This window comes from Toxotes jaculatrix, chromosome 6 (assembly GCF_017976425.1).
Source record: "Toxotes jaculatrix isolate fToxJac2 chromosome 6, fToxJac2.pri, whole genome shotgun sequence".
NCBI lineage: Eukaryota > Metazoa > Chordata > Actinopteri > Toxotidae > Toxotes > Toxotes jaculatrix.
This window is the reverse complement of record NC_054399.1, coordinates 27,336,460-27,358,030: the sequence shown is the minus strand read 5'-3', so window position 1 is coordinate 27,358,030 and position 21,571 is coordinate 27,336,460. Positions and strand designations below refer to the sequence as shown.

Here is a 21,571-nt window from a genome sequence, read left to right as displayed (position 1 = left end):
AAAGTGAAAATATTCCATCCAGTAAAAGTATCACTCGAAAGCTCTTTTGTTTTTCTCTCTCCTCTCTGCCACTGTTATCGCAAGAGGCCAGGTCCCAACTGCACGCCCAAACACAAACACGCTCACACAGGTCCCCGCGTGTCAAAAGATGTGATGGATTACAACAATCAAACAATATTTCATGAGTCCCAGCTGGCTGCAAGGAGCCAGAGCCATTTAAATTTGTAGGAGAGAACAGTTCTCTTTGTCTATTTTTGTCCCCGCTGCCTCGTCGACGAGTCACGCTCTGTTCCCAGCGTACTGTGATACACTCTGATCCAAAGACAGAAGCACATTCCAAGGTTTGCTGATTAAAACCAATATGGTGGAAGTTATTAGTTTATAGTCTCTTCTTGATTTGAATTTTTTTTTTTTTTTTGTAAATAAACTCCTGCAATGATCCCAGACAGACAACTCTTCATAGTCTCAAACTCAAACATGAGAAGCATAAGAAATACAGCTACAATTTTTTTTTGCACATGAATCTTTCACAGTAAGTCTCACATAATTTTCTCTAAGCGGTGCTTTTATTTATCTTTTTTTTTTTCAGAAAATGTCTGTACATGCTGTACTATACCTCTTGTCTCTTCTTATCTGATCTGTGAACAAGGTCAGGAACATCAAACCCTTAATGGCTTTTATCATTTTTTCTGTCTTGCTGAATGAAGCATTTTAGGATTAAGTTCTTCTATTTGTCCTAATAAACTGTTTCCATCTAAAATATATGTGCATGGCGGGTATGGTATGGTTATGGACAGAGACACATCATGGTTACAGTCCTTTAAGGGAAACATCTGCAGTGGTCACAGCCAAGAAAAGCACCAACTCTTACTAGTACCAAATAATAAAAAGAGGGAAATTCATCTCACCATTTAGTGCAGAATTTGGGTCTGTTTCTGCGTAACTACACCACACAGACCTGAACCAGGTCACAGCCTGGTCAATGAGAATCCACACAGAGAAGAAGAAGAAGATAGAAGATAAAGATTTCTAAACTTTACCATGTTTTAAGTCTGATTAAACTTAAATACAGGACTTAAAATGAGCTGTAAACTAAGTGAATTGTAGTGTTTCCAGTGCTATCTGGATCAGGAGTAATGAAGGGTCAGCACATACATACATACATACATTTTAATAAGCCCATATCTTTCATGAACCTTTAATATTTTCATGACCATAGCTTAGCCTCCTCACAGCACCGCCTGCTGTATGTGTGACAGGATGCAAGCTCCAGTCTCCTGGATGAAAGCCGGATGTGCTTCACCGACACCCTGACCTCTGCATTTATACATTCCACTGTTTTCACTCTCAGAGCTCATGTCGGTTTTGGACACATCACACACACTAGATATGTAAATAAATATTGATTTACTTGTTTTCACTGGTCACTCCGAATTACAGAGACAAGAAATGCAGAAACTGACTCTTTCATATTTAAATAGCCAGCACAATAGTTTGTGAGTTTGTGAGCAGTTGTTATCATGGGAATTTGTTGGTTTGTGCAATCCTGTAAACAGCCTGTAAAGATATTTCTTGACCTACAGAATTGCAAACAGTGCTATTACTGTATTTCTGTGCTCATGAAATATCATTCATTTCTGAGTTACTGAATGTAAACCATTAATAGATGAACACCTGAATCAATTTTTGTCCTCATACAGACAGTAACACAACAGATATCAGCCTTCCTGAGACAAGTCCATTGGATTTAGTCAGATATAATTTAACAGAACCAAGAATACAAGGCAATTAACTGTAAATGCAAGGTAATTGATTTACAGTGTACTGTAAAACAAGCCAGCTTTGTGTTGACAGACTAATGAGGATAGCATTGTGTTTTTGTGTGTGTGTTTTCAGGGGGTCCAAAAACCAGGAACCCACTATATTTGTGGGGTCCGACATCTTTCTGGAAACCAAAATGCTGGACCCCCAAGCATAAATGGCTGTTTGAGGGTTAAGACTAGGTTTTAGGATTCACATATAGTGTGTGTGTGCGTGTGTGTGTGTGTGTGTGTGTGTGTGTGTGTGTGTGTGTGTGTGTGTGTGTGTGTGTGAGTGTGAGTGTGAGTGTGAGGCCAGAGTACATTGATCAGTAGCTAGTACTGAGAAAGGCCCAGAGGGTCTCTTTAATTTATTATATTGAGTAGATGGTGGTCTGGGGGTTAGAAGAGAGAAATGGGAGGAAAGAGAAACTTATGTCCTGCACTGGTGTGTTGTACGTGTGTGTGTGTGAAATGATATTTCGAAGGTCAAACCCAGAGGATGGACCAGTCAAACACATGACCAGGTGTTCCAAGCTCAGGAGGACAGAGGCGATGGCATCCTCTGTGGAACCGTTCGGGTGGTACGCAAACTGGAAAAGGTCGAGTGAAGGTGGGAGTTTGGAGATGATGTGGTCCTTCACCACCCTCTCGAAGCACTTCATAATGATGGGAGTAAGTGCTACGGGGCGGAGGTCATTCAGATTGGTGGAGTTGGATTTCTTGGGCACTGGTATGATTCTGGCAGCCTTGAAGCATGATGTTACGACAGCCTGTGTCAACGAGGTGTTGAAGATGTTGTGGAGGATGTAGGCCAGTTGGTCAGCACATTCCCTGACAACCCGTCCTGGAATGTCTGAGTGCCTGCTTGTCAGGGTGAGGAATAGCTTTCCTTACGGGGGTGGTGTTTAGTTCCTCAAACCATCCGAAGAACTGATTCAGTTCATTGAGGAAGCTGATGTTGTCCTGACAGGGGGAGGGAGTGGCTTTGTAACCCGTGATGGACGGGATGCCCTGCCACAGATGCCTGATGTTGCCCTGGTCCTGGAAAAAAACATGGATCTGCTGACCTTGGGTACGCTTAACTGCCTTGATGGTATGGTTCAGGTTGGCTTTTGCCACTCTGAGAGCCTCAGCGTTGCCAAATCTGAATGCAACATCGTGTTCCCTCAGCACTACTCGAACCTCCTTAGTCATCCAAGGTTTGTCATTGGCCCTAGTTATGACAGTCAGATGTACGCACACACAGTTGAAGCATACTCCTCTACGTCTATGCGCTCGCTGTCAGTTGCAGCTTCTTTGAATATGTCCCAGTCAGTGCTCTCAAAACAGTCCTTTAGTGCCGACATAGCTCCTTTAGGCGACACTCACTTGTTTTTGGGTGGGCTTACTTCTGGTGAGCAGGGCCTTGTATGCTGGAATCAGCATAACAGAGAGGTGGTCAGAGGAGCCAAGGTGGGGGCGGGGGGCTGCTTCGAAAGCCTTCTTTATGTTGGTGTATACTAAGTCCAGTGTGTTCACTCCCCTGGTGGCAAAGTCCACATGCTGGTAAAAGTTCTGACGGTCGTAGATGTGTTTAGCGAAGTTTCGCCGTGCTGTTGTGACAGATTGCACTGGTTTTAATGGCGTATTAAGTCTTTCTTTGTCGAAGCTGTTGTGAGCCAAAGCAGCCGCAAGCGACAAGAGCGCCGCCATCTTGCATCTGATACATCACATGTCCATCCATTATATGTACCAACTTTTCCTGGCAGGGTTGCAGTACTTCTAGTGTGCCTTTGGCATTTTTATCTGGATAATGGCATCTGATCATGGTTCTTTGCACTTTCACCTTGTAGTAGCAAGAGTTCTTGTTATTTCATTCCTGTCCACACTGTGATCAGACCTAGTGGCAACCAGTCAACACAAAGCTTAATTCTGAGTCAGCAAGCTTTTCAAGCAATTTAATATTACGTCAAATTAAGGCAACTATATACGCTAATCATATATATATATATATATATATATATATATATATATATATATATATATATATATATATATATACATACATATATATATATATATACATATATATATACATATACATATACATATATATATACATATATATATATATATATATATATATATATATATATATATATATATATATATATATATATATATATATATGCATGTCTGCAGAAAATGACTGATTTGTACCACCTGGGGATCAATTCTTATATTGTAAATTGTAGGTGTGGTTCAGACCAAAGGGCATGTCTGATCATGCCCCCTTTTTCCTTATTTGATTGTTTTTGGGATGATCCTATTTGTGTTTAAAATGCCCTTCCCACCTTGTATCAAATAACTACATTAGTAATGGCGCTTGGCTTCAGTTTGACACCTTTTTTCAAAGTACTGCACGTGGACTTACACACGACCAGTGGCAGACTGTTGATCAGGTTCAAGAACAGGTCTGGGCAGAAGTTGGCCTGTCCCTTTCTATCTCCCCTCGTTTGGTTGGTGTGTTGTCTATTTGCATCAAACCTTGTGTTCACCCCATCTTCCCTCCTTCGCTTGTTGCAGGCCTGATATCTACTGGTGTCTTCTTCTTATCTCATGTTAGCATATTCCTCTTCTTAATGCTACATGCACTGACACCTTCCCTCACACATCTCCTCATGAGTGTAGATGTGTGAGGGAAGCCCACGCAATGCATGAGAGATAACACACTTGTACTGTAGTACAGCAGTAACAGACTGAGTGGTGCCCGAGACAGCCACAGGTGCAGGACAGGCTGATCAGTGTGGGAAACAGAGTGGAGATGTGTGTGTGGGAGACAGAGTAGAGGTCAAAGAGAGAATCAGGTGCAAGATAGGCAGAACATAAATGGATTTGCACACATTGAAGAATACATTATACACATTGCACAAAACTTGACACTACACGAGGTCGAAACTGGATGTTTCAGCAAGATCCAGGTCAAGTAGAACTTGGCTGCAGGAGCACAATATCCAGGTCTTAGAGTGGCCAGTTCAATCCCCAGACATGAGCCCCATTGAAAATCTTTGGTGGATTATCAAAAGGTCTGTTTCAATGCGGAAACCAAAGAATTTGGAAGAATTAAAAACAGTAGTTCAAGAAGAATGGGAGAAGATTCCCCCTCAACAATGTGAAAGGCTCGTGGAGAACATGCCAGCCAGGATTAAAGCGCTACTGCGTGCTAATGGCAGGAGTACTAAATATTCATTTTGTTATTTGATGGTTTATTTATTTTTTGTTCAGTTTTGAACACATTCTTTGCTATTTGTTAACTTTGATACCGACAATGTTGAGAACTGACATGTTGACACCATCAAGAATTTAGTTTTGCTATTTTTTTTCTTGATAACAATAAACAAAAGAAATCATTAGTTTTGTTTGTGTCTGTCTGATGCAGCCACACCTTGTGAAATACAAAAAGATTTTTCTGCAAATATTTCATGACAATATTTGAGATTGTGTAAAATTTTAAGGGTGTCCGAAAACTTTTTTCCACCACTGTATGTGTATGTCAGCTTCGGGAACAGACATTTACATAACTTCACAGAAGTTAAGGTCAGTGTTTTTATCTGTTGTTTATCTTTGTCTTCTCTCTCATTCTGTGTCTAGACAAAAGCGTGATATCTCCGTCCCTGCTGTCCTCAGCCTCCTCTTTGAGAGACCACGCAGCTTTCTTCCAGTCTGAAACCATGCGACCAGCCAATGACCCTAAAGAGCGTGATCCCTCCCACGTGCGGATGCTCAACGATGTGCTCCGTGACCTGGAGAAGAGCTTCATCATCCCACAGACACCGCCCGGAGTGTTCAGGTAGGAGACAAGTCAATGCATCACAGTTGCATAGTGTGGTAAGAGGTAACGAGCATACTGTCAGCCCCCTACCCTCAGTCTGATAATCTTAAAACGTGTGAATTTAAGTGAACTCAATATGTCACAATAGTGAATATAGTTCGATTTAGTGTTTAACAGGTTTAAGTCTCTTCTAGCAGTTTGTTTGTTTGTTGCTGTTCTGGTGAAAATTAGACAGGTTGTGGACACTGTGGTTTAATGGGTCAACAGTTCCTTTCTATATCTTTTTCCAGTGCAGGAATTGGTCTTATTTTCCATTCCAGTTACCATTAAAAGGTCTTTAACCTGACTAAACATTCAGGCAACCTAAACATCACTCATCAAAAACTCACTTTCCAGCATTGCATGATTTTCATTAAAAGCTACCCAGTGGAATTGTCTTACTTAAAAAAAAAAACCCGAATGTTCGTACATTAAGGATGTGTCATAAATGTCATATGGCACTCTTTTTAATTACATTATCCTGCTGTACCCTTTTTGCAGTGGTTTATTAGAAAGATTAAATATTCAAAAAAGGAAATTTCAACAAAGTGACACCTGACCCTGTAGAAAAGTTTTTGTGAATATTTCATGCTTCCTTTTTGTTCATAACTTGCATATACATCCCTGGATTTGAAGTGTTCTTCCTGTTCTATATTTCTGCACAGGTCTTGGTTACATACTCTACAAATTATTATGTTGTTCCCCAAGGAAAAGATATGAGCCAAAACTGAACTGATGGTGGCTATGACATTGATAATTAATCTAAAAATGGAGAACCCTCCCCCTTTTCTGACCCCCCTCTCCTCCCCCTGACAATTTTCACACAGTCCCTAAATCACACGCAGTCCCATGTTGTGACAGCTGTGAGTTAAATCCCCCATTCGCCATCTTTTTTTTTTTTTTGCAATTTCAGGGATCCACATCTTTTTCAACTTGTTCTACATATGGACCAGAACAGCATAATGTAACATAAACCTTCTGTTACATTAACAACCTGCTGACAAAAAAAAAGTGGAAAGAAGATGGAAATAATTTACACACACCAGTGTTAGAATTTTTTCTAAGCAGCAGTTTTTCAGGGCAGAGCAGCAATAATTCGTTGGCTCTGCTCAGTGCATGTACAGTACAACGGGGTGAGAGCTCCAGATTAGCTGATGAAGTTATTTTAGTCAAACTGTCCAGTTAAAGATTAAACACAATTAATCCTATCACATCACATTTACTTGGAGGACAGCTGACCTTGACTGCTGGTGGCGACTATATTTCTATCTCGTAACAGTAACACCTCTGCTCCGTTTGATTTTAGTATCCACTCTGTCTGGTACACAGTGGTTTTCCTCTCGCAGCTATGTCGCCGTCTACTTTTCCACCAGATTCTAACAGAATAAATGGCTTCTGCTCTTCAGTGTTATTCACAGTTTATGGCAGTAATAGACGTGTTAATTGTCCTAGACTGCCATTAGCATCCAAGCTAAAATTAGCTGCTCCATCATGCTTGGAAAGCATTAAGGCTTAATAGCACTCATTTATAAAGGAAGTTACCATTCCCTCACAGGACTAAGACAATTAGACTAAGAGCAGCAAACAGTGTCTAAATGTGTTTGCTTTGGACAGTTATGTTGTATTTTAAGCAACAACAGCTAAGGTACATTTTCAAGCAACATAAACACATAATTACGACAGTTATGGTGTACAGCAGTGCAGTGCTGCAAATTCATAATGACGTATATGGTTTGTATCATTGTGGTTATGTGTATGATACGTGTGTCCTTAGGTAACCATTAAATCAGTAAATTGTGCAAAAGCCTTTAAATGTTTTTGAGAGAATCCCATCCACTGTGTATCTGTATGTGCTAAGTCAGTGTTGACCTTGTTTGTGGTCTGGCTCTAAACATTTCAATTAAAAAATGTAGCTGCTGCTGACACCGGAATGAGTTTCAGGACAGTAAGTACTCCTGGTCTTCACCAAGGTCAGTGGGTGAACCTGCTGTGTGCTCTGAGGGATTTGAACTGGTTCAGCTGGTTCATTTATACAAAAAGCTAAACAGCTGTATTCCTGCTCAGCTTAGAAACCAGTACGACAGCAAACATTACACTGTATCCCAAAACAGAACTCTAGTGTGTCCCAAAGACCTATGCTCATTAGTCTACTATCAGTAAAGGCAAAAACAGAAATTAAGGTGTTCATGCTCCAATTTTAAGCCTTCAGTAAATCATGTCATATCACAAACGCTTTAACTTTTAGAGCTAACATTACCTGTTCACTAACCTTCAAGTTCACAAACAAACCAACTACAGTCGTGAAAGTATACAGAGCTCTGCAGCTATTATTGCATCTAGAGAAAACAGAAGTCCCACTGAAACACAGACATAAATGAGGCAAATGCAAAGAGCTGTCAGTGACATAACAAAAACTTCAAATCAGTCAGACTTTATTTGTATAGTACTTTTCAAAGACAATAAAAACAATACCCTCCCACCACCCCCCACTCCCAACCAAGTGTGAAGCTGTTTCGCTGTGCACTTTGAAGGACATAATTGCTAAAGTCCTCATCAATTACTTAAGACATTTTTCTTACTAAATTTCCAAGGTAATATTTTTGATGGGTTTGTCCTTCTATTTTAAGCACTGTTAGTAGCCCTCTCTCTGCTGACAGTTTTCCCTCCCACCTTAAAAATGCAGAAGTCCACCCAGTTTTCGTCCTCTCCCATCACCAAATTATTAGTTTTAGATAAATTTGTTTTCTCAAAGTTGATTTATTTGATGAAAAGTTAATTTTAGTTCATAGTGCTAAAATAGATCATTTTCTAATATCTGAGACAGGTGATTGTTTAGTGCTAGATTTATCTTAGCTGAGCTTTTGATGCAGTAGATCAGACTTTGTTGGACTACCCTGATAAATGGGCTTGCCTCAGGGATCCTGCCTCAGACTGGTTGAAATCATACACAGAACTCCTTCTACACTTGTTGGTGATGCCTCGTCTTCTGTGGCCCCTCTGACCTGTGGTGTTTCCCAAAGCTCCATCTTTGGCCCCTTGTAATTCTCTATATACGTGGGTCCACTAGATAGCTTAATCCACAAAAACAACATTCATCATCGGTCTATCTAGTCCGCACTAGTCTGACGTCAGACTAGTGCGGACTAGATAGACCGATGCATACGAACTGATGAAGCCCCTTGGATAAGAGGCAAAACGTCTTCCCAGACAAACATATGTCCAGTTGCCTTCGATTCAATTTTCAAAGAGAGAACTATGACCTGGATGAGAGAGAACATTCACAGAGATAATGAATGTTGTTCTGTTCTTTTACGCTTACTTCTCTTTGTAAAGTATTTCTGCTTCATTAGCCATAATGTCATGGGAATGACATTATGCCTCTTGTGACTGGACTTGAGTGAACACACAGAAACTAATGAAAGGGACACACACACAGACTCACTGCAAGACTACACAGACCCTCCACGGTCACATACTGAACACAGAGTGCACTAAAAAGTATGTGGGCAGGTTCAATACACCAACAACACTAAAAACACTATAGAATGTAACCTAATTATTGTCACTTGGTTCGAATTGATTCGCTGTTCAAAACAGGTCTGGATCATGAGGCAGACTTCACCAAGCCCCGACAGCTTTCCTCACCAAACACACTGCAGGAGCTTCTCATTAATCTCAACAAAACCATAAGATATTCAACTTCATATTCGACATGACTTCGGTTCGGGCTATGGAGCTAAGCTGCCTCACTGACAGCTCACCGAAATCCCTCATTTCTCAGCCAGGTCACATGAGGATCAGGCACCAGGGGAACTGACAGGCATAAAATGCCAAGGGGGGGGGGAATATGGAGATAACATGCAGAAAACATTAGCAGTGTGAGGGAAATAAAGTAATAATGATAAGTAAGAAATAATTGTACTAGTTTATACTACTACTACTACTCCTGCTACTTTTAAAATCTATCTATTTATTTATTTATTTATTTATTTATTGTTATTTATATAGTGCCGAATCATAACAGAAATTATGTCAAGCCACTTTTCACACAGAGCAGGTCCAGACCAATCAAAAATAATCCAAAACTAAAATTGAATAAAATACCCAATATAATAATGATAAAACAAATGAAACAAAATTGAAAACAAACTTAGATAACAAACTTTCTTTTAAATAGATGAATTGAGAAGATTTGAGGGGTGATTTAAAAGATGTCACTGACTGTGCAGCCTCAGATCTGAAGGCAGGGAGTTCCAGAGCTGAGCAGCCATGACAGCAAAAGCCTGTACACCTTTAGTCTTGAGCCAGGACTTAAGAACAGCCAGCACAGCCCTGCCTGAGGATCTGAGGCTGCACTCTGCCTCATAGGGGAGCAGCAATTCAAAAACAGGGAGCTGAACCGTGAAGTGCTTTAAAAGTAATCAGTAAAATCTTAAAATCAATTGCAAAACTTATTGAGTACCAGTGAAGACAGGCTAAAACAGCGTGATATGGTCTTGTCTTCGATCATCTAGCTCTGTTTTGTACTTGTTAAAGGCATAAGATAGGTATTTGGCTTTAAACACTGGATAAAATGAATCTAATCAAGATTATGTAACAGCATGAATGTCCTGGATAACATGTCGCCACGCACATATAAAGGGTGGGTTGGGACCCAAAGTTAAAGTAAGAAACAATGAATTGTGCTTGTTACATTAACAAACTTGAACCCAAAACTAATGTGTATACCAGTATGTGACAAAGTTGCATCTGACAGCTGCATATTTCTGTGCCTTTGATGTAACACAGTATGTACAGTGGTGGCTGAGGCAACCAGAAACACATGAAATGCTTTCTTTAATGTTAACAAAGATTTTCATGTATTAGCTGTTACTTAGATGTTCAGTGCCACCATTGGTGAAAGTGGCCCACGGTAAGGCGAAAGAGTCAACTTTCATCCAGTCCAATGTCACTGTTTTCGTTACGCACAAGTCACTGAAAACCAACCAAATAGACACCAGTGCACCAAATCCTGCACAGTCTATCCAGTTTGCCTTCTAGTTTTCTCTTACTCACGCCTTCATGAAAAAAAAAGATCCCTGTACTGCCTTGATGTTTAAAACCAGAAAAGATCTCTGACAGTTTAATTATCATTACTTTCGAACATGTTTAACATATGAGTTATCCTCCATTTCACACCTGGTGCATTGCACCTTCCCTCTTGTTGGACATTAATATTTTAGATACTGTGAATAATGTTGTTCAACTGACTTAGTTCTTTGCATGAAGTGTATTAGTTTGGGAAGTCAGCATATTGATGGTGGAAGTCATATTTTAAGTCTTTCGCCTTCTCACCTATCTGGGAGTTCCAGATGTAATGTAGCACCAAAATAAAGGTGTCCAAATTCACAGAATGTCCAACTTAGCCACGAAAGAAAAGAAATGTTAAAGATTTGCTAATTTGTTTGGTCTTAAACACCTCAGAAATAGTTTATCTAATCATATAGTTAGTCTGGATGCATTAATTTAGCCTCCAGTACAACTGTGAGGAACCTTGGAGTTATTTTTGATCAGGATTTGTCCTTTAACTCGCATATAAGACATCTCTAGAACCGCCTTCTTTCACCTGCGCAATATCAGTAAGATTAGGAACATTCTGTCTCAGAGTGATGCTGAAAAACTAGTCCATGGATTTGTTACTTCTAGGCTGGACTACTGTAATTCCCTATTATCAGGATGTCCAGTTAACTCTCTAAAAAGCGTCCAGCTGATCCAAAATGCTGCAGCGAGAGTACTGACTGGAATTAGCAAGAGAGATCATATTACTCTTGTACTAACTTCTCTTCATTGGCTCCCTGTAAAATCCAGAATTGATTTTAAAATCCTTCTCCTTATATAGAAGGCCCTCAATGGCCAGGCTCCTTCATATCTCAAAGAGCTGATAGTACCATATTATCCCAATAGATTGCTTCATTCCCAGAATGCAGGTTTGCTTATGGTTCCCAGAATCTCTAAAAGTAGAATGGGAGGCCGAGCCTTTAGCTATCAGGCTCTTCTCCTGTGGAACCAACTGCCAGTTTGGGTTCGGGAAGCAGACACCCTCTCTAATTTAAAAATTAAGCTTAAAACCTTTTTGTTTGACAAAGCTTATAATTAGTTGTAGTTATAGTCTTAGTTATTATGACTAAACTTATAGTTAGTCACAATTATCTCTATAGAATCTATAGAATCTTGGCTGCTGGGGGACTTCCCATGATCCTCTGCACACCTCTTCTCTCTTTCTCTCCTCAGACCCACTCTCATATGTATTAGCCTTTATTCCATGTCATTAACTCTGTGTCCTCTCTGTCCTGTAGTCCTGTGCTTGTTTCTCTCTGGTGTCTCTTTCTCTGTACCTTTCTGCAGGTATCTCTGGCTCCAGAGCTGCATGTTCTCTGTCTGTGGTCCTGGCTCCACCCACCTGCTGCTGTTTATTGTCTAAAGTTATCCATTTCTAATAAATTCCTATGTTTAATGTTCCACTCTGCTACAGATACATGTTGGATTAATATTCTATGCCAGCTGTAATCTGCTGAGCACACAGTATCCATTAACTGTTCTGAATGCTGGCCCTCTAACATTGTCCATTGCCAACCCTGTTTATATCATGTTTTATATGCTGCATATACAGCATATCCATCACGTCCTTTTCCTCCTTTCACCCAGCCCGGCCATCAGCAGGAGGGTCCCCCATCTGAGCCAGGTTCTGCTCAAAGTTTCTTCCTGTTAAAAGGGAGTTTTTTCTTGCCACTGTCACCTTAAGTGCTTACTCTGGGGTCAGGCTCTGGGTCTCTGTAAAGCACTTTGAGACGATTTTGATTGTCGAAGGTGCTATATAAATACAGATTATGATAAAGAGTTACTTTATTAATCCCTGTGGGGAAATTCGGTTGTAGCAGCAGTCACGAGGAACAATAAATACACTATATATAGGAAAAATAAACATGGAAAAGAAATACAACATATACAGGAGGGGGGTCTTATATACACATACATACACACATAGCAGCAGACAATTGCACATAAATATATTTATATATACAGTTCATGTAACTAAGATTTATAGCGCACCTTAGATGATGCATTCGTCCAGTTTTGTGAGCACAACACTGACAGATACAGATGAGTTATAGTGTCTGATGGCAGACGGCTGGAATGACTTCCTGTACCGTTCCATAGAGCAGCGTGGTAGCAGGAGTCTGTTGCTTAAGCTGCTACTCAGATTGTTCATAGTTTTATGGAGCGGGTGGGAGGGACTGTCCATGATTGTCCTCAGCTTTGACAGCATTCTGTCCCTCGCCACCTCCTCCAGGTTGGCAAGTTTAAAGCCAACAATAGACCCTGCCTTTTTAATGAGTTTGTCCAGTCTGTTGGCATCCTTTGCTTTAATGCCAGCACCCCAGCACACCACAGCAAAGAAGATGGTGTTCGCCATAACAGGCTGGTAGAACATGTGGAGCATCCTGCTGCAAATGCTGAAAGACCTGAGTCTCCTCAGGAAGTAAAGTCTACTCATGGCCTTCCTGTAGACAGCATCAGTGTTCGTGGAACACTCCAGTTTATTGTCCAGATGAACACCCAGAAACTTATAAGAAGTCACGGTTTCTACGTCTTTCCCACTAATACAGACAGGGGAGGACCTGTAGACCTACCTAATCTTTAAATTCTCTGTTGCAAAAGAGAGGATAAGCCAAAATGTTGTCACCATGAACAGACAAACGATGCAGCTGTCAGTGTTGGATGGACACTGCTGCTCCTGTGTGAATGGCACCAGGGACCAGCAGACATAGTTTAAACCCAATATGCTGTGTTGCAGAGTAGGAGGCGGCCTCAATTAAGAATGGGTGTCTGGCCACCGAGGGCCACGCCAATCGATAGCAGATGTGTTTATGTGCACTCTGAGGTGCTTCAAAAAGACCTCTTTCACAGCTGCATCTTCACAGACAGACGGTGGATAACAGTCTGCTGGTTAGGGGACATGGATGGACAAGAATACCACTCTTCTGAGACACTTTAGAGAATCTCTTTGGTTGTGTTTGTTTTCATTACTTTAATTATTTTCATTATGTTAGTTTTAAAGTAAGAGATAACACCTGATAATTTGTACATTCCATCAAGTGTAAAGTGGAAGCAAAGCTTCTGCTTCATGTTGGGAGGTTCTTAGCTTCTGCTTCCTCCAAGGAATATACTGCTTCGATGGTGGTATTATCCTGCTTATACCAACGGTCACTGTCCAGCAAAATACCAGATTTAATGAAACAAAAGGTACCAGTTTTTGTGGTACTGGTTTTATGGACTACTGTGGCTGTACCTCCTGCTGCTTGCATTTTGGCTGTATGTCAGTGTGTATCTCCCAGACTTCTGCGCACCTTTTTATTTTCTGTGCAGCTCCTCCGTGGCATATCTAATTTTAAGTCCCTTATTTGTTTTAAGTTGAATTTGCGTGACTCTCACTGAACACCTTTCTGTTTCATTTTATTGGTTACACAAATAGCTCCAAGCTCTTTAACTAAGCCTCACTATTTCTGTATTTACCTCTACTTTAACACTGGTGCATGCATTTAGAACTTCACACCTGCCAGCCAATCAGAATAAAGAATTCTCAGTGGCCATGGTGCATCATTAGGTCTTGCTTTGTTTTGTATAGTAATCCATCAGGCTGACAGTGCCTCATCATAATGACAATAAATAAATCTGGGTGGCAATTTGCTCACCACTGTTCTCTAGGACGGCAGCCACTCTCTCACCTATCACATGACAGATAAAGCATGAGCACTGCAGCTCTATCTGTAATGCCCCTCTTCTGTTTGGATGCAACCATACATTTATGGAACAGAGACTTATGTTTAAAACAGTGATAGCTCCAGCCCATGACCATAAAATAGATATGTAGGTACAAACAATGGATGGATGATGGGCTCGGTGTAGAAACCACCAGGCTTTGTATCTCAGCTGCCAATGACTAGTGAGCAGAATGCGACAATTTATATTGACTTGTTTCCCCAACAAAACAAAACCATCTTCAAGGTGTATTTATTGTTTGGCACATATGGTTACAGCTTTGTACAAAATGTGAACATAAAGCTGACTGATAATACATATACTCCACTTTCCTAAGGACATGCTCATTCAAGCACCTGTCCACGTAAGGCACAGTCTATCTATATCTCTGTTATTCTCTTAGAAATCATTTTCACTGTAGAGATATGACAAATATGAACACAACATTCAGCGTTGCTAAAATAACTCATATATTACAATAATTGTTCTTTACATATTGGCTTATTATTTGTATTATTGAATTGTATATTCCGTCCCCTTTGTCTTGCTTTTCGTAAGAGATCAAACTTTTGTGTTTTAATCTTTTTAATTCTAATCTGAAAAATCATTTTTCCTGATCTGAAAAAACAGAAATTTAAATTTTAAATTTACTGCTGATCATGTTCCAAAGCTTAAACAATGTATGCCAAGGAATTACTTCAGTAGTGAATTAATGCTAAAGATCAGTGCCGAAACAGAAAGTAGTGTGTCTTTTATGGAGCAAGGCAGAAAGGTAGGGTGGGGTGGGGGTGGTAGAAGATTACAGGAGAGTGAGTTTGTGTTCCGTCACAATTAACATTTCTTCCTTTTTTTTTTTTTTATTAGCTTGTAACAATGATATTTTCCTAACCTCGACCAAATGTTTTTGTTGTCTTACCCTAACCATACCTTAACCTTAAAGCTGCAGTAATACATATTTTCATGAAAGGCATCACTCATAGTGTCGAGCCCACAGACAATTATCAGCGATTAGACAGTTATTAACTCAGCAGTTCCACTCTAAAGGGCATTTTAGCATCTTTTAGCTTGTTGTTTTGGTTTCATTGCTCATAACTCTACTGCTTTGCATCTCATAGCTCTCAGACAGGCATCTTTCTACAGTGAAAAATAGAATTAGACTTACAACAGGTCACCTGAAACATGGCTCCAAATCAGTGCTAGCGTAGCTCTGTGTCTGATGGATGTGTAAATTGGCACAGCACGTAGTTGCCATATCAAAATTATAAGGTGATAACATGCCTGTGTTGTGTTGGCACTTTGTTGTGCTGCCCAAATAGGTCAGTGAATGGAAAATGCAGGAGTAACTGTCTGAATTGCCTATTACTTAATTATAGAGTATTTGTCATGCACAGATATTATAGAAAGCAAGATTTTTAAATACTCTGACACCACATGTTAAAAAAAGTTCACTAAACATAAAGTGTCCAGTAAGCAATGAACTTTTCATATGCTATTAATTTAATTAATAATGCCCAATGTCACTTTTGTCAACAAATATTACAATATTCAAAAACACCTTTAACTCATAGGATTAGCCTCACTGGTATCATATACCGATGTTATGTAGTAGAGCAGACACAGAATGATCACAGTGCTGTGACTTTGAGTCGAAATTGTGTGTTGAAGGTCAGTGTTCCTTCACACCCTACAGCCCACAACTTGTGTCTTAACAGATGAAGAATCACTCCATTTACTCTCTAAGACTGTCCGTTCAGCCACTTTAAGAGAAATCAATGCGCTTCAGCCCGAGGAGAGCAACCCTCTGCAGTCTCTGCCATTCTGACCTACAAATGACTACTCTGCTACCCCTGAAGGCTTGCCTGTATTTATGTATGTGCTTTGCTTTATGTGTGTGCATGCTGTTGTGTACCACACAAGTGACAGGAAGACAAAGAGGCGTAGATAAGAGGGTCTTTAGGGATAATAACTCAAATGGTACAGAATGTCTGTGACCCAAAATTAAGTAGAGGTCAGAATATGAAACAGAAGTTTTCACACGTCCTTGTATCAGTGGTGATTGTCTTCCCTTCAGTCTATGACTGGATGATTCATATTACCAAAGAAGTTTAGCGTTAGGTGGCCGGTAAGACATTCATTGGCTACAGGTTAACTGACACAAAATTGACATTATTTTTTTCTGCCAAAATCTAAAATGTCAACTATTTGAATCAAAATTGAGACTAGCATGGTATGGAGTAACACTGAATCCACATTTCCAGATTTAGGCAATTTTATGTGTCACTGTGTCACTGTTTTACTGTAAATTCTCATATATTGGCCTTTATTTTCTTCAGTGACAGAGAGAACCAGGGCATGATGTGGAACATGCTTCTTCCCACTTCTCTAGCTAATGCAAACACAAAACTCCCTTGATGTTTTCTTGTTGTCTTGATAAATTCTGCAGCACTTATTCTGTAAGTAAAACTCTGTTCCTCTAAATTTTTCTTCTCGATCAGAAATATCATTTTCATTTACATATTAATTGTTATATATGTATGTATGTATGTATATATATATATATATATATGCATTGGGTGTTTCATTCATGAACACGTTTGTGTGTGTGTGTGTGCATGGCTATAGCACTAGCAGCCTGTGGTTTTGATAACAACAGTAAATCTTTGCATTTTTCTAGGGACAATCAACTCTTAGCAATGAGGAGAGCTCTATTTCATTTTTACTGATTGATGCAGACGGTGAGATCCAGTATCTCTGGCAGTCTTGCAGAACTCAAAGAGCCATGGTCACATGGTTAGGAAAGCTCGGCCTCTAAAACAAAAATGCAGGAAATAACCAAGTAAAATACATTTCATAGTCTCACAGCCTTCTTGAATGTAATAGTGCTCCTCATGCCGCTAGAACTGCTAATTTTTCTGATCTGAAACAAAATAATTAAAATAACCCAAAAGTTTCTTTTGGACTCACCACACTCACTTGTAAACCAACCCCTGTATGTAGCACCTCCCTCATTGCAACTGGCTTCAGATCTTCACCACAAAAGTTGAAATCAGAAAAAACAATATCTTCTTCCTTCTCAGTTCCCACCCAGGACTGTGTGATAACCCCTGAACAGTCTTCTTTTAGCAAGTTCACCCACAGGAGATAATCTACTTTGAAACACTGCCTAGTCTGGTATTTTCCTTCAAGCCCACTACCTGTTTACTTGATCCTGTTCCTTCAGAGTTAATTAAGGATCTTCTTCCAATCCTCAGCCCACTATTACTAGAGTAATTAACAGCTTTATTACTAGTGGAACTGAACCTTCATTTTTTTTAAACAAGAGTGATCAGGCCACACCTAAAAAAAAGCATAACCTGGACCCCAATTTGATCAGCAACTCCAAACCAATCAAAGCAAACCAAAACTCCTTGAAACAGCAGCAGCTTAGCAATTCATAGATACCTCTCATCCATTAATCTGTTTGATCCTTATCAGAAAATTGCACAGCACAGAATCTGCTCTGACGAAAGTGGCAAATGAGTAATTACTTGCTTCAGACTCTGACTCAGCTTCAGTACTAGAGTACATTGCTCTCTTCTGGTTTAGATTATATTTAACTGACAGATGTTTTACACAACAGCTGCTCATTAGACCACATTAAGGTCAGTTATAGTGTGCCACAAGGAGCTTTGCTTGGCCCTATTGTTTTCTCTACCCCTTGGTACTTTAATCAGTCTTTACAAACTAGATTTCCTAGTTGCCTTCATTAAGTCTGACGCATGTTGTCAGCTGGTGAAGCTGGATGCCTCTTAGATATCAAACAATGGATGTCATCTAACCTTCTCATTTTAAATGCTGAGAAGACTGAAATGTTAGTTCTTGGTTCATAGCAGATTAGAGGAAAAACTCAGGGAACTCGAACAAAACACTGCTGCCAGTATATAAACAACTAACAAAAGAAAAGTTGATCATAATACCTCTGTTCCCATGTCATTACACTGGCTTCCTGTACATGCTAGATCTGACTTTAACCCTTTATAGGGCACTTATTGAAATACTAAGTATAAGTTTGTAAATGAGTAAATAAGTTTGTACTCATTAAGCCCCCCTCCCTGCCCCCTCTTACCCCTTACCCCTTCTCTGCTTGTCGTCAGCTCTTTCAGCGACATACCTCATGCCACCTGCCTGAGTGCTTTTGGATTTAAATGTATTTTTTAAAATATGTGAAGTAGGTACATTTAAGGTAAAATGGGGTCCTTTAAATACACAAAGCATGACTGAGCAGACTACCACTACTTATCCCACTGAGTAAAATCCTCCTACACCACACAGGATAAAATATTTTGACAGGCACAAAGTGCGGTTGTCAAAATATTGTGGCAAATTTCCTACATATCAGAGAAGAAGAATATTGACTCTTTGATATCTGATATCATCAGCTAACAAACTGTGGTAACCAAATTTCTCAAGTCATACTCTGCATGTATTATCTCTGTCTCTGTCTCTCTCTGTTTCTGTCTCTCTCGCTCTCTCTCTACAGAAACCTGTTATACAGCCTTCCAGGAAAGACTCCTCAGTTTTCCATCCTCAAGCTCTTCCAGGAAGCCGTCCTGCACTGCAACGTCACCAGGAAAGCAGTCAAACGCAACTCTGTTGACAAGGAAGTGCTTTGCCACAGCACCATGAACCAGTCTCTGTCTCTCATCCTCAGGTCCATCCGGTCAGCTGAGAGGCTGGTGTGTTTTGGCCTGGACCTGTTTGAGAACTACCCAAATGACACAATATGATCTTGACTGACACAGACCCACAAATAAGTATGGATGCACTCAACAGCAAAAACTGCCACTGATCAAGTCAATAAAATTCAAATACATCAGGATTATTAGCTACCCCATAAACCAATACTGAATCAGCAACATGCAGTCTGGAATATACAGAGGCATTTTAGACATGTATTTGAACAATTTTCTGTTTTCTGATTGATGAATGTATTAAAACTAACTTGTTGCACATTAGCTCTTAGATATGCAAATACTATTTACATAATGAGGTCGTTTTAATTGCACTATACTCTCTTACTATGAAAGCTGACGAGTAATGAAAGGCATATGGTAATTTTTAAATTATTACTTTTCCTTCTTCTCCACTAACTCTGTTGTTTATAAAACTTGTATCCATCCTTTCCTGGACAAAGACAAATCCCAGCACTAAATCCCAGAGAAAACTAAAGCAGCAGTTCAGCAAAGGTTATGTGATGAAGAAAATTTAGATTCAAATTTCTCATGTGAAGGAAAATGTAAAACCAACATTGAACTTGTTCAGGTTTGGTCCAAATCACTTTGTGACCATAGCTGATTTTATAGTTTTTTGTTTTTGCTTTTTAGTATTTTATAAGTTAGTGTAATTGTGGCCATTCAGACTATGGATAATTCTTTAAACCTTACCCTCACCACTTACATTACAGAAATGAAACTCTGGTAAAACAATGTATATATGGGCAAGCAGCTCCCTAAAACTTTCCAAATAAAATATTTCATTCGGTTCTGTTGAACCAAATGCTTGCTTGCTGAACAATCATCTGGCTTAGTTGGTTTTCATTTGGGCTCAGAAACAAGTGTTTTAAATGACTGATCTCACATGCTGCCTGTCCCCAGCTGTATTTCCTTACTGTCTATAACAGTGATGGGGAGTGCAAATTTAAGACCAAAATGGCCCAAATTATGAGCACAAGACCCAGATTAAAAACCCTAAATGTTTATACAAGTGTTGCACCTGACATCTTTAAAATTCTAAGACTCACTTATCTATGAAGGGCCTTGCTGAGCAATAAGCCATTCTAATATCAGCCTCCCCAACAACATTGTAGCTGTTCTAAAATCACTCTATGCCGTGGCATCTGATAGCTTGTCACTTGGTAAAGTAGCAATAAGTCATATTTAAAAGCACAGCTATTGGATGAATCTAATGCTTCAAGCAATAAAAATGAAACCTGGCTTTTTCATCTTTCGTTGTGTTTATAGATGACTGTAATGAAGGTGTCCCAGTGGCACAAATGTAAAACACTCAGCTCATCACTGCAAACCTGGGTTTTTCAGGACCTGGTTACCAACTGGCTTGGCCTGGAGCCCCAGACAGCGCCCACAGTAACTGGCAGTGTTAGCAGGAGGGAAGCTGGTGGGGGAGAATGTCCTTGTTCCTCACACTAACAGCTCCTACAACTCCACAGTGTCAGGTAACAGAAGCAGAAACTGACTCCATGTCCTCTGTAGAGGCACATGACAGGTAGTTTACACCTGCCAGAGGGCCATCAGAAAGCTAAACAGACAGCCTATAGACAAAGACACGTGTTGAAAGTCTATAATAATGGCTGTGATTAATCAGTTTTTAATAACTTCTAGTTGGAAACAGCCAGTGCAAGGCTACTGCAGCCAAATGCTGCCACACTACTCAGCTGACATGCAGTCGTGTGTAGCATTCACAACAATATCACAGAGCAGATGAGGTGAAAACACTTAAAACATTCAAATGCCTCAGCATAAATAAGCAAAGTTAAACAGCAGAAGGGCAGCATAACACACATTCCAACCTGATGCATTTACAGCCCTTACACACTGTTTGACAAGTGCTCTCTGTCTCCATTTGCCATTCAATCGTATTTTCTTAATGTCTGAGCTACACTCTGCAAACTCTTAATTTTTTAAGTGGCAGTAGTCAGTGTGATCTCTCTGCCTCCTCTTCCTCTTCATTCTTCATTCCTCTTCATTCTCTCCTTAATTAACTCCACTATTCAGTGATCTCTGTCAGTGTGCAGCAGCTTGCTCTGCTTATGACAAGCTGATGTGCTGGTTTTAACAGCCTGCACAAGCCTGAATAGAGACCTGAGCAATAAATCTTTTTCTTTTTTGTTATTGTTTAATGACAATTTAAAATGATGATATACAAAAAAACATTATTATTATTATTATTGTGAGGAAGAGTGTATGTTGGTTTACGGTTCTCAAGCTGTAATCAGATCTCTCAGTCTAACCAACCAAAGCTGCAAACCAGAGATCAGCAGCTCTAGCAACCCTTTCAAATTAAATTCAATATAATATAAGGGGAAAAAAATACTAATAATTGGGGCTTTAGGGGTGTTTTTTGT

General features: G+C 39.8%; 1 protein-coding gene across 1 annotated transcript in view; it reads left to right on the top strand.

Moving 5' to 3' along the window:
- The window catches only part of LOC121182863 (inactive N-acetylated-alpha-linked acidic dipeptidase-like protein 2), a 301,943-nt gene extending 282,726 nt beyond the window's left edge, over positions 1–19,217 (top strand). Inside the window, exons 16-17 of the mRNA XM_041039484.1 lie at positions 5,433–5,631; positions 18,971–19,217. Coding sequence (XP_040895418.1) covers positions 5,433–5,631; positions 18,971–19,217 — 446 coding nt within the window. The remainder of the gene's footprint in view (positions 1–5,432; positions 5,632–18,970) is intronic.
- Positions 19,218–21,571: the final 2,354 nt, after the last annotated feature.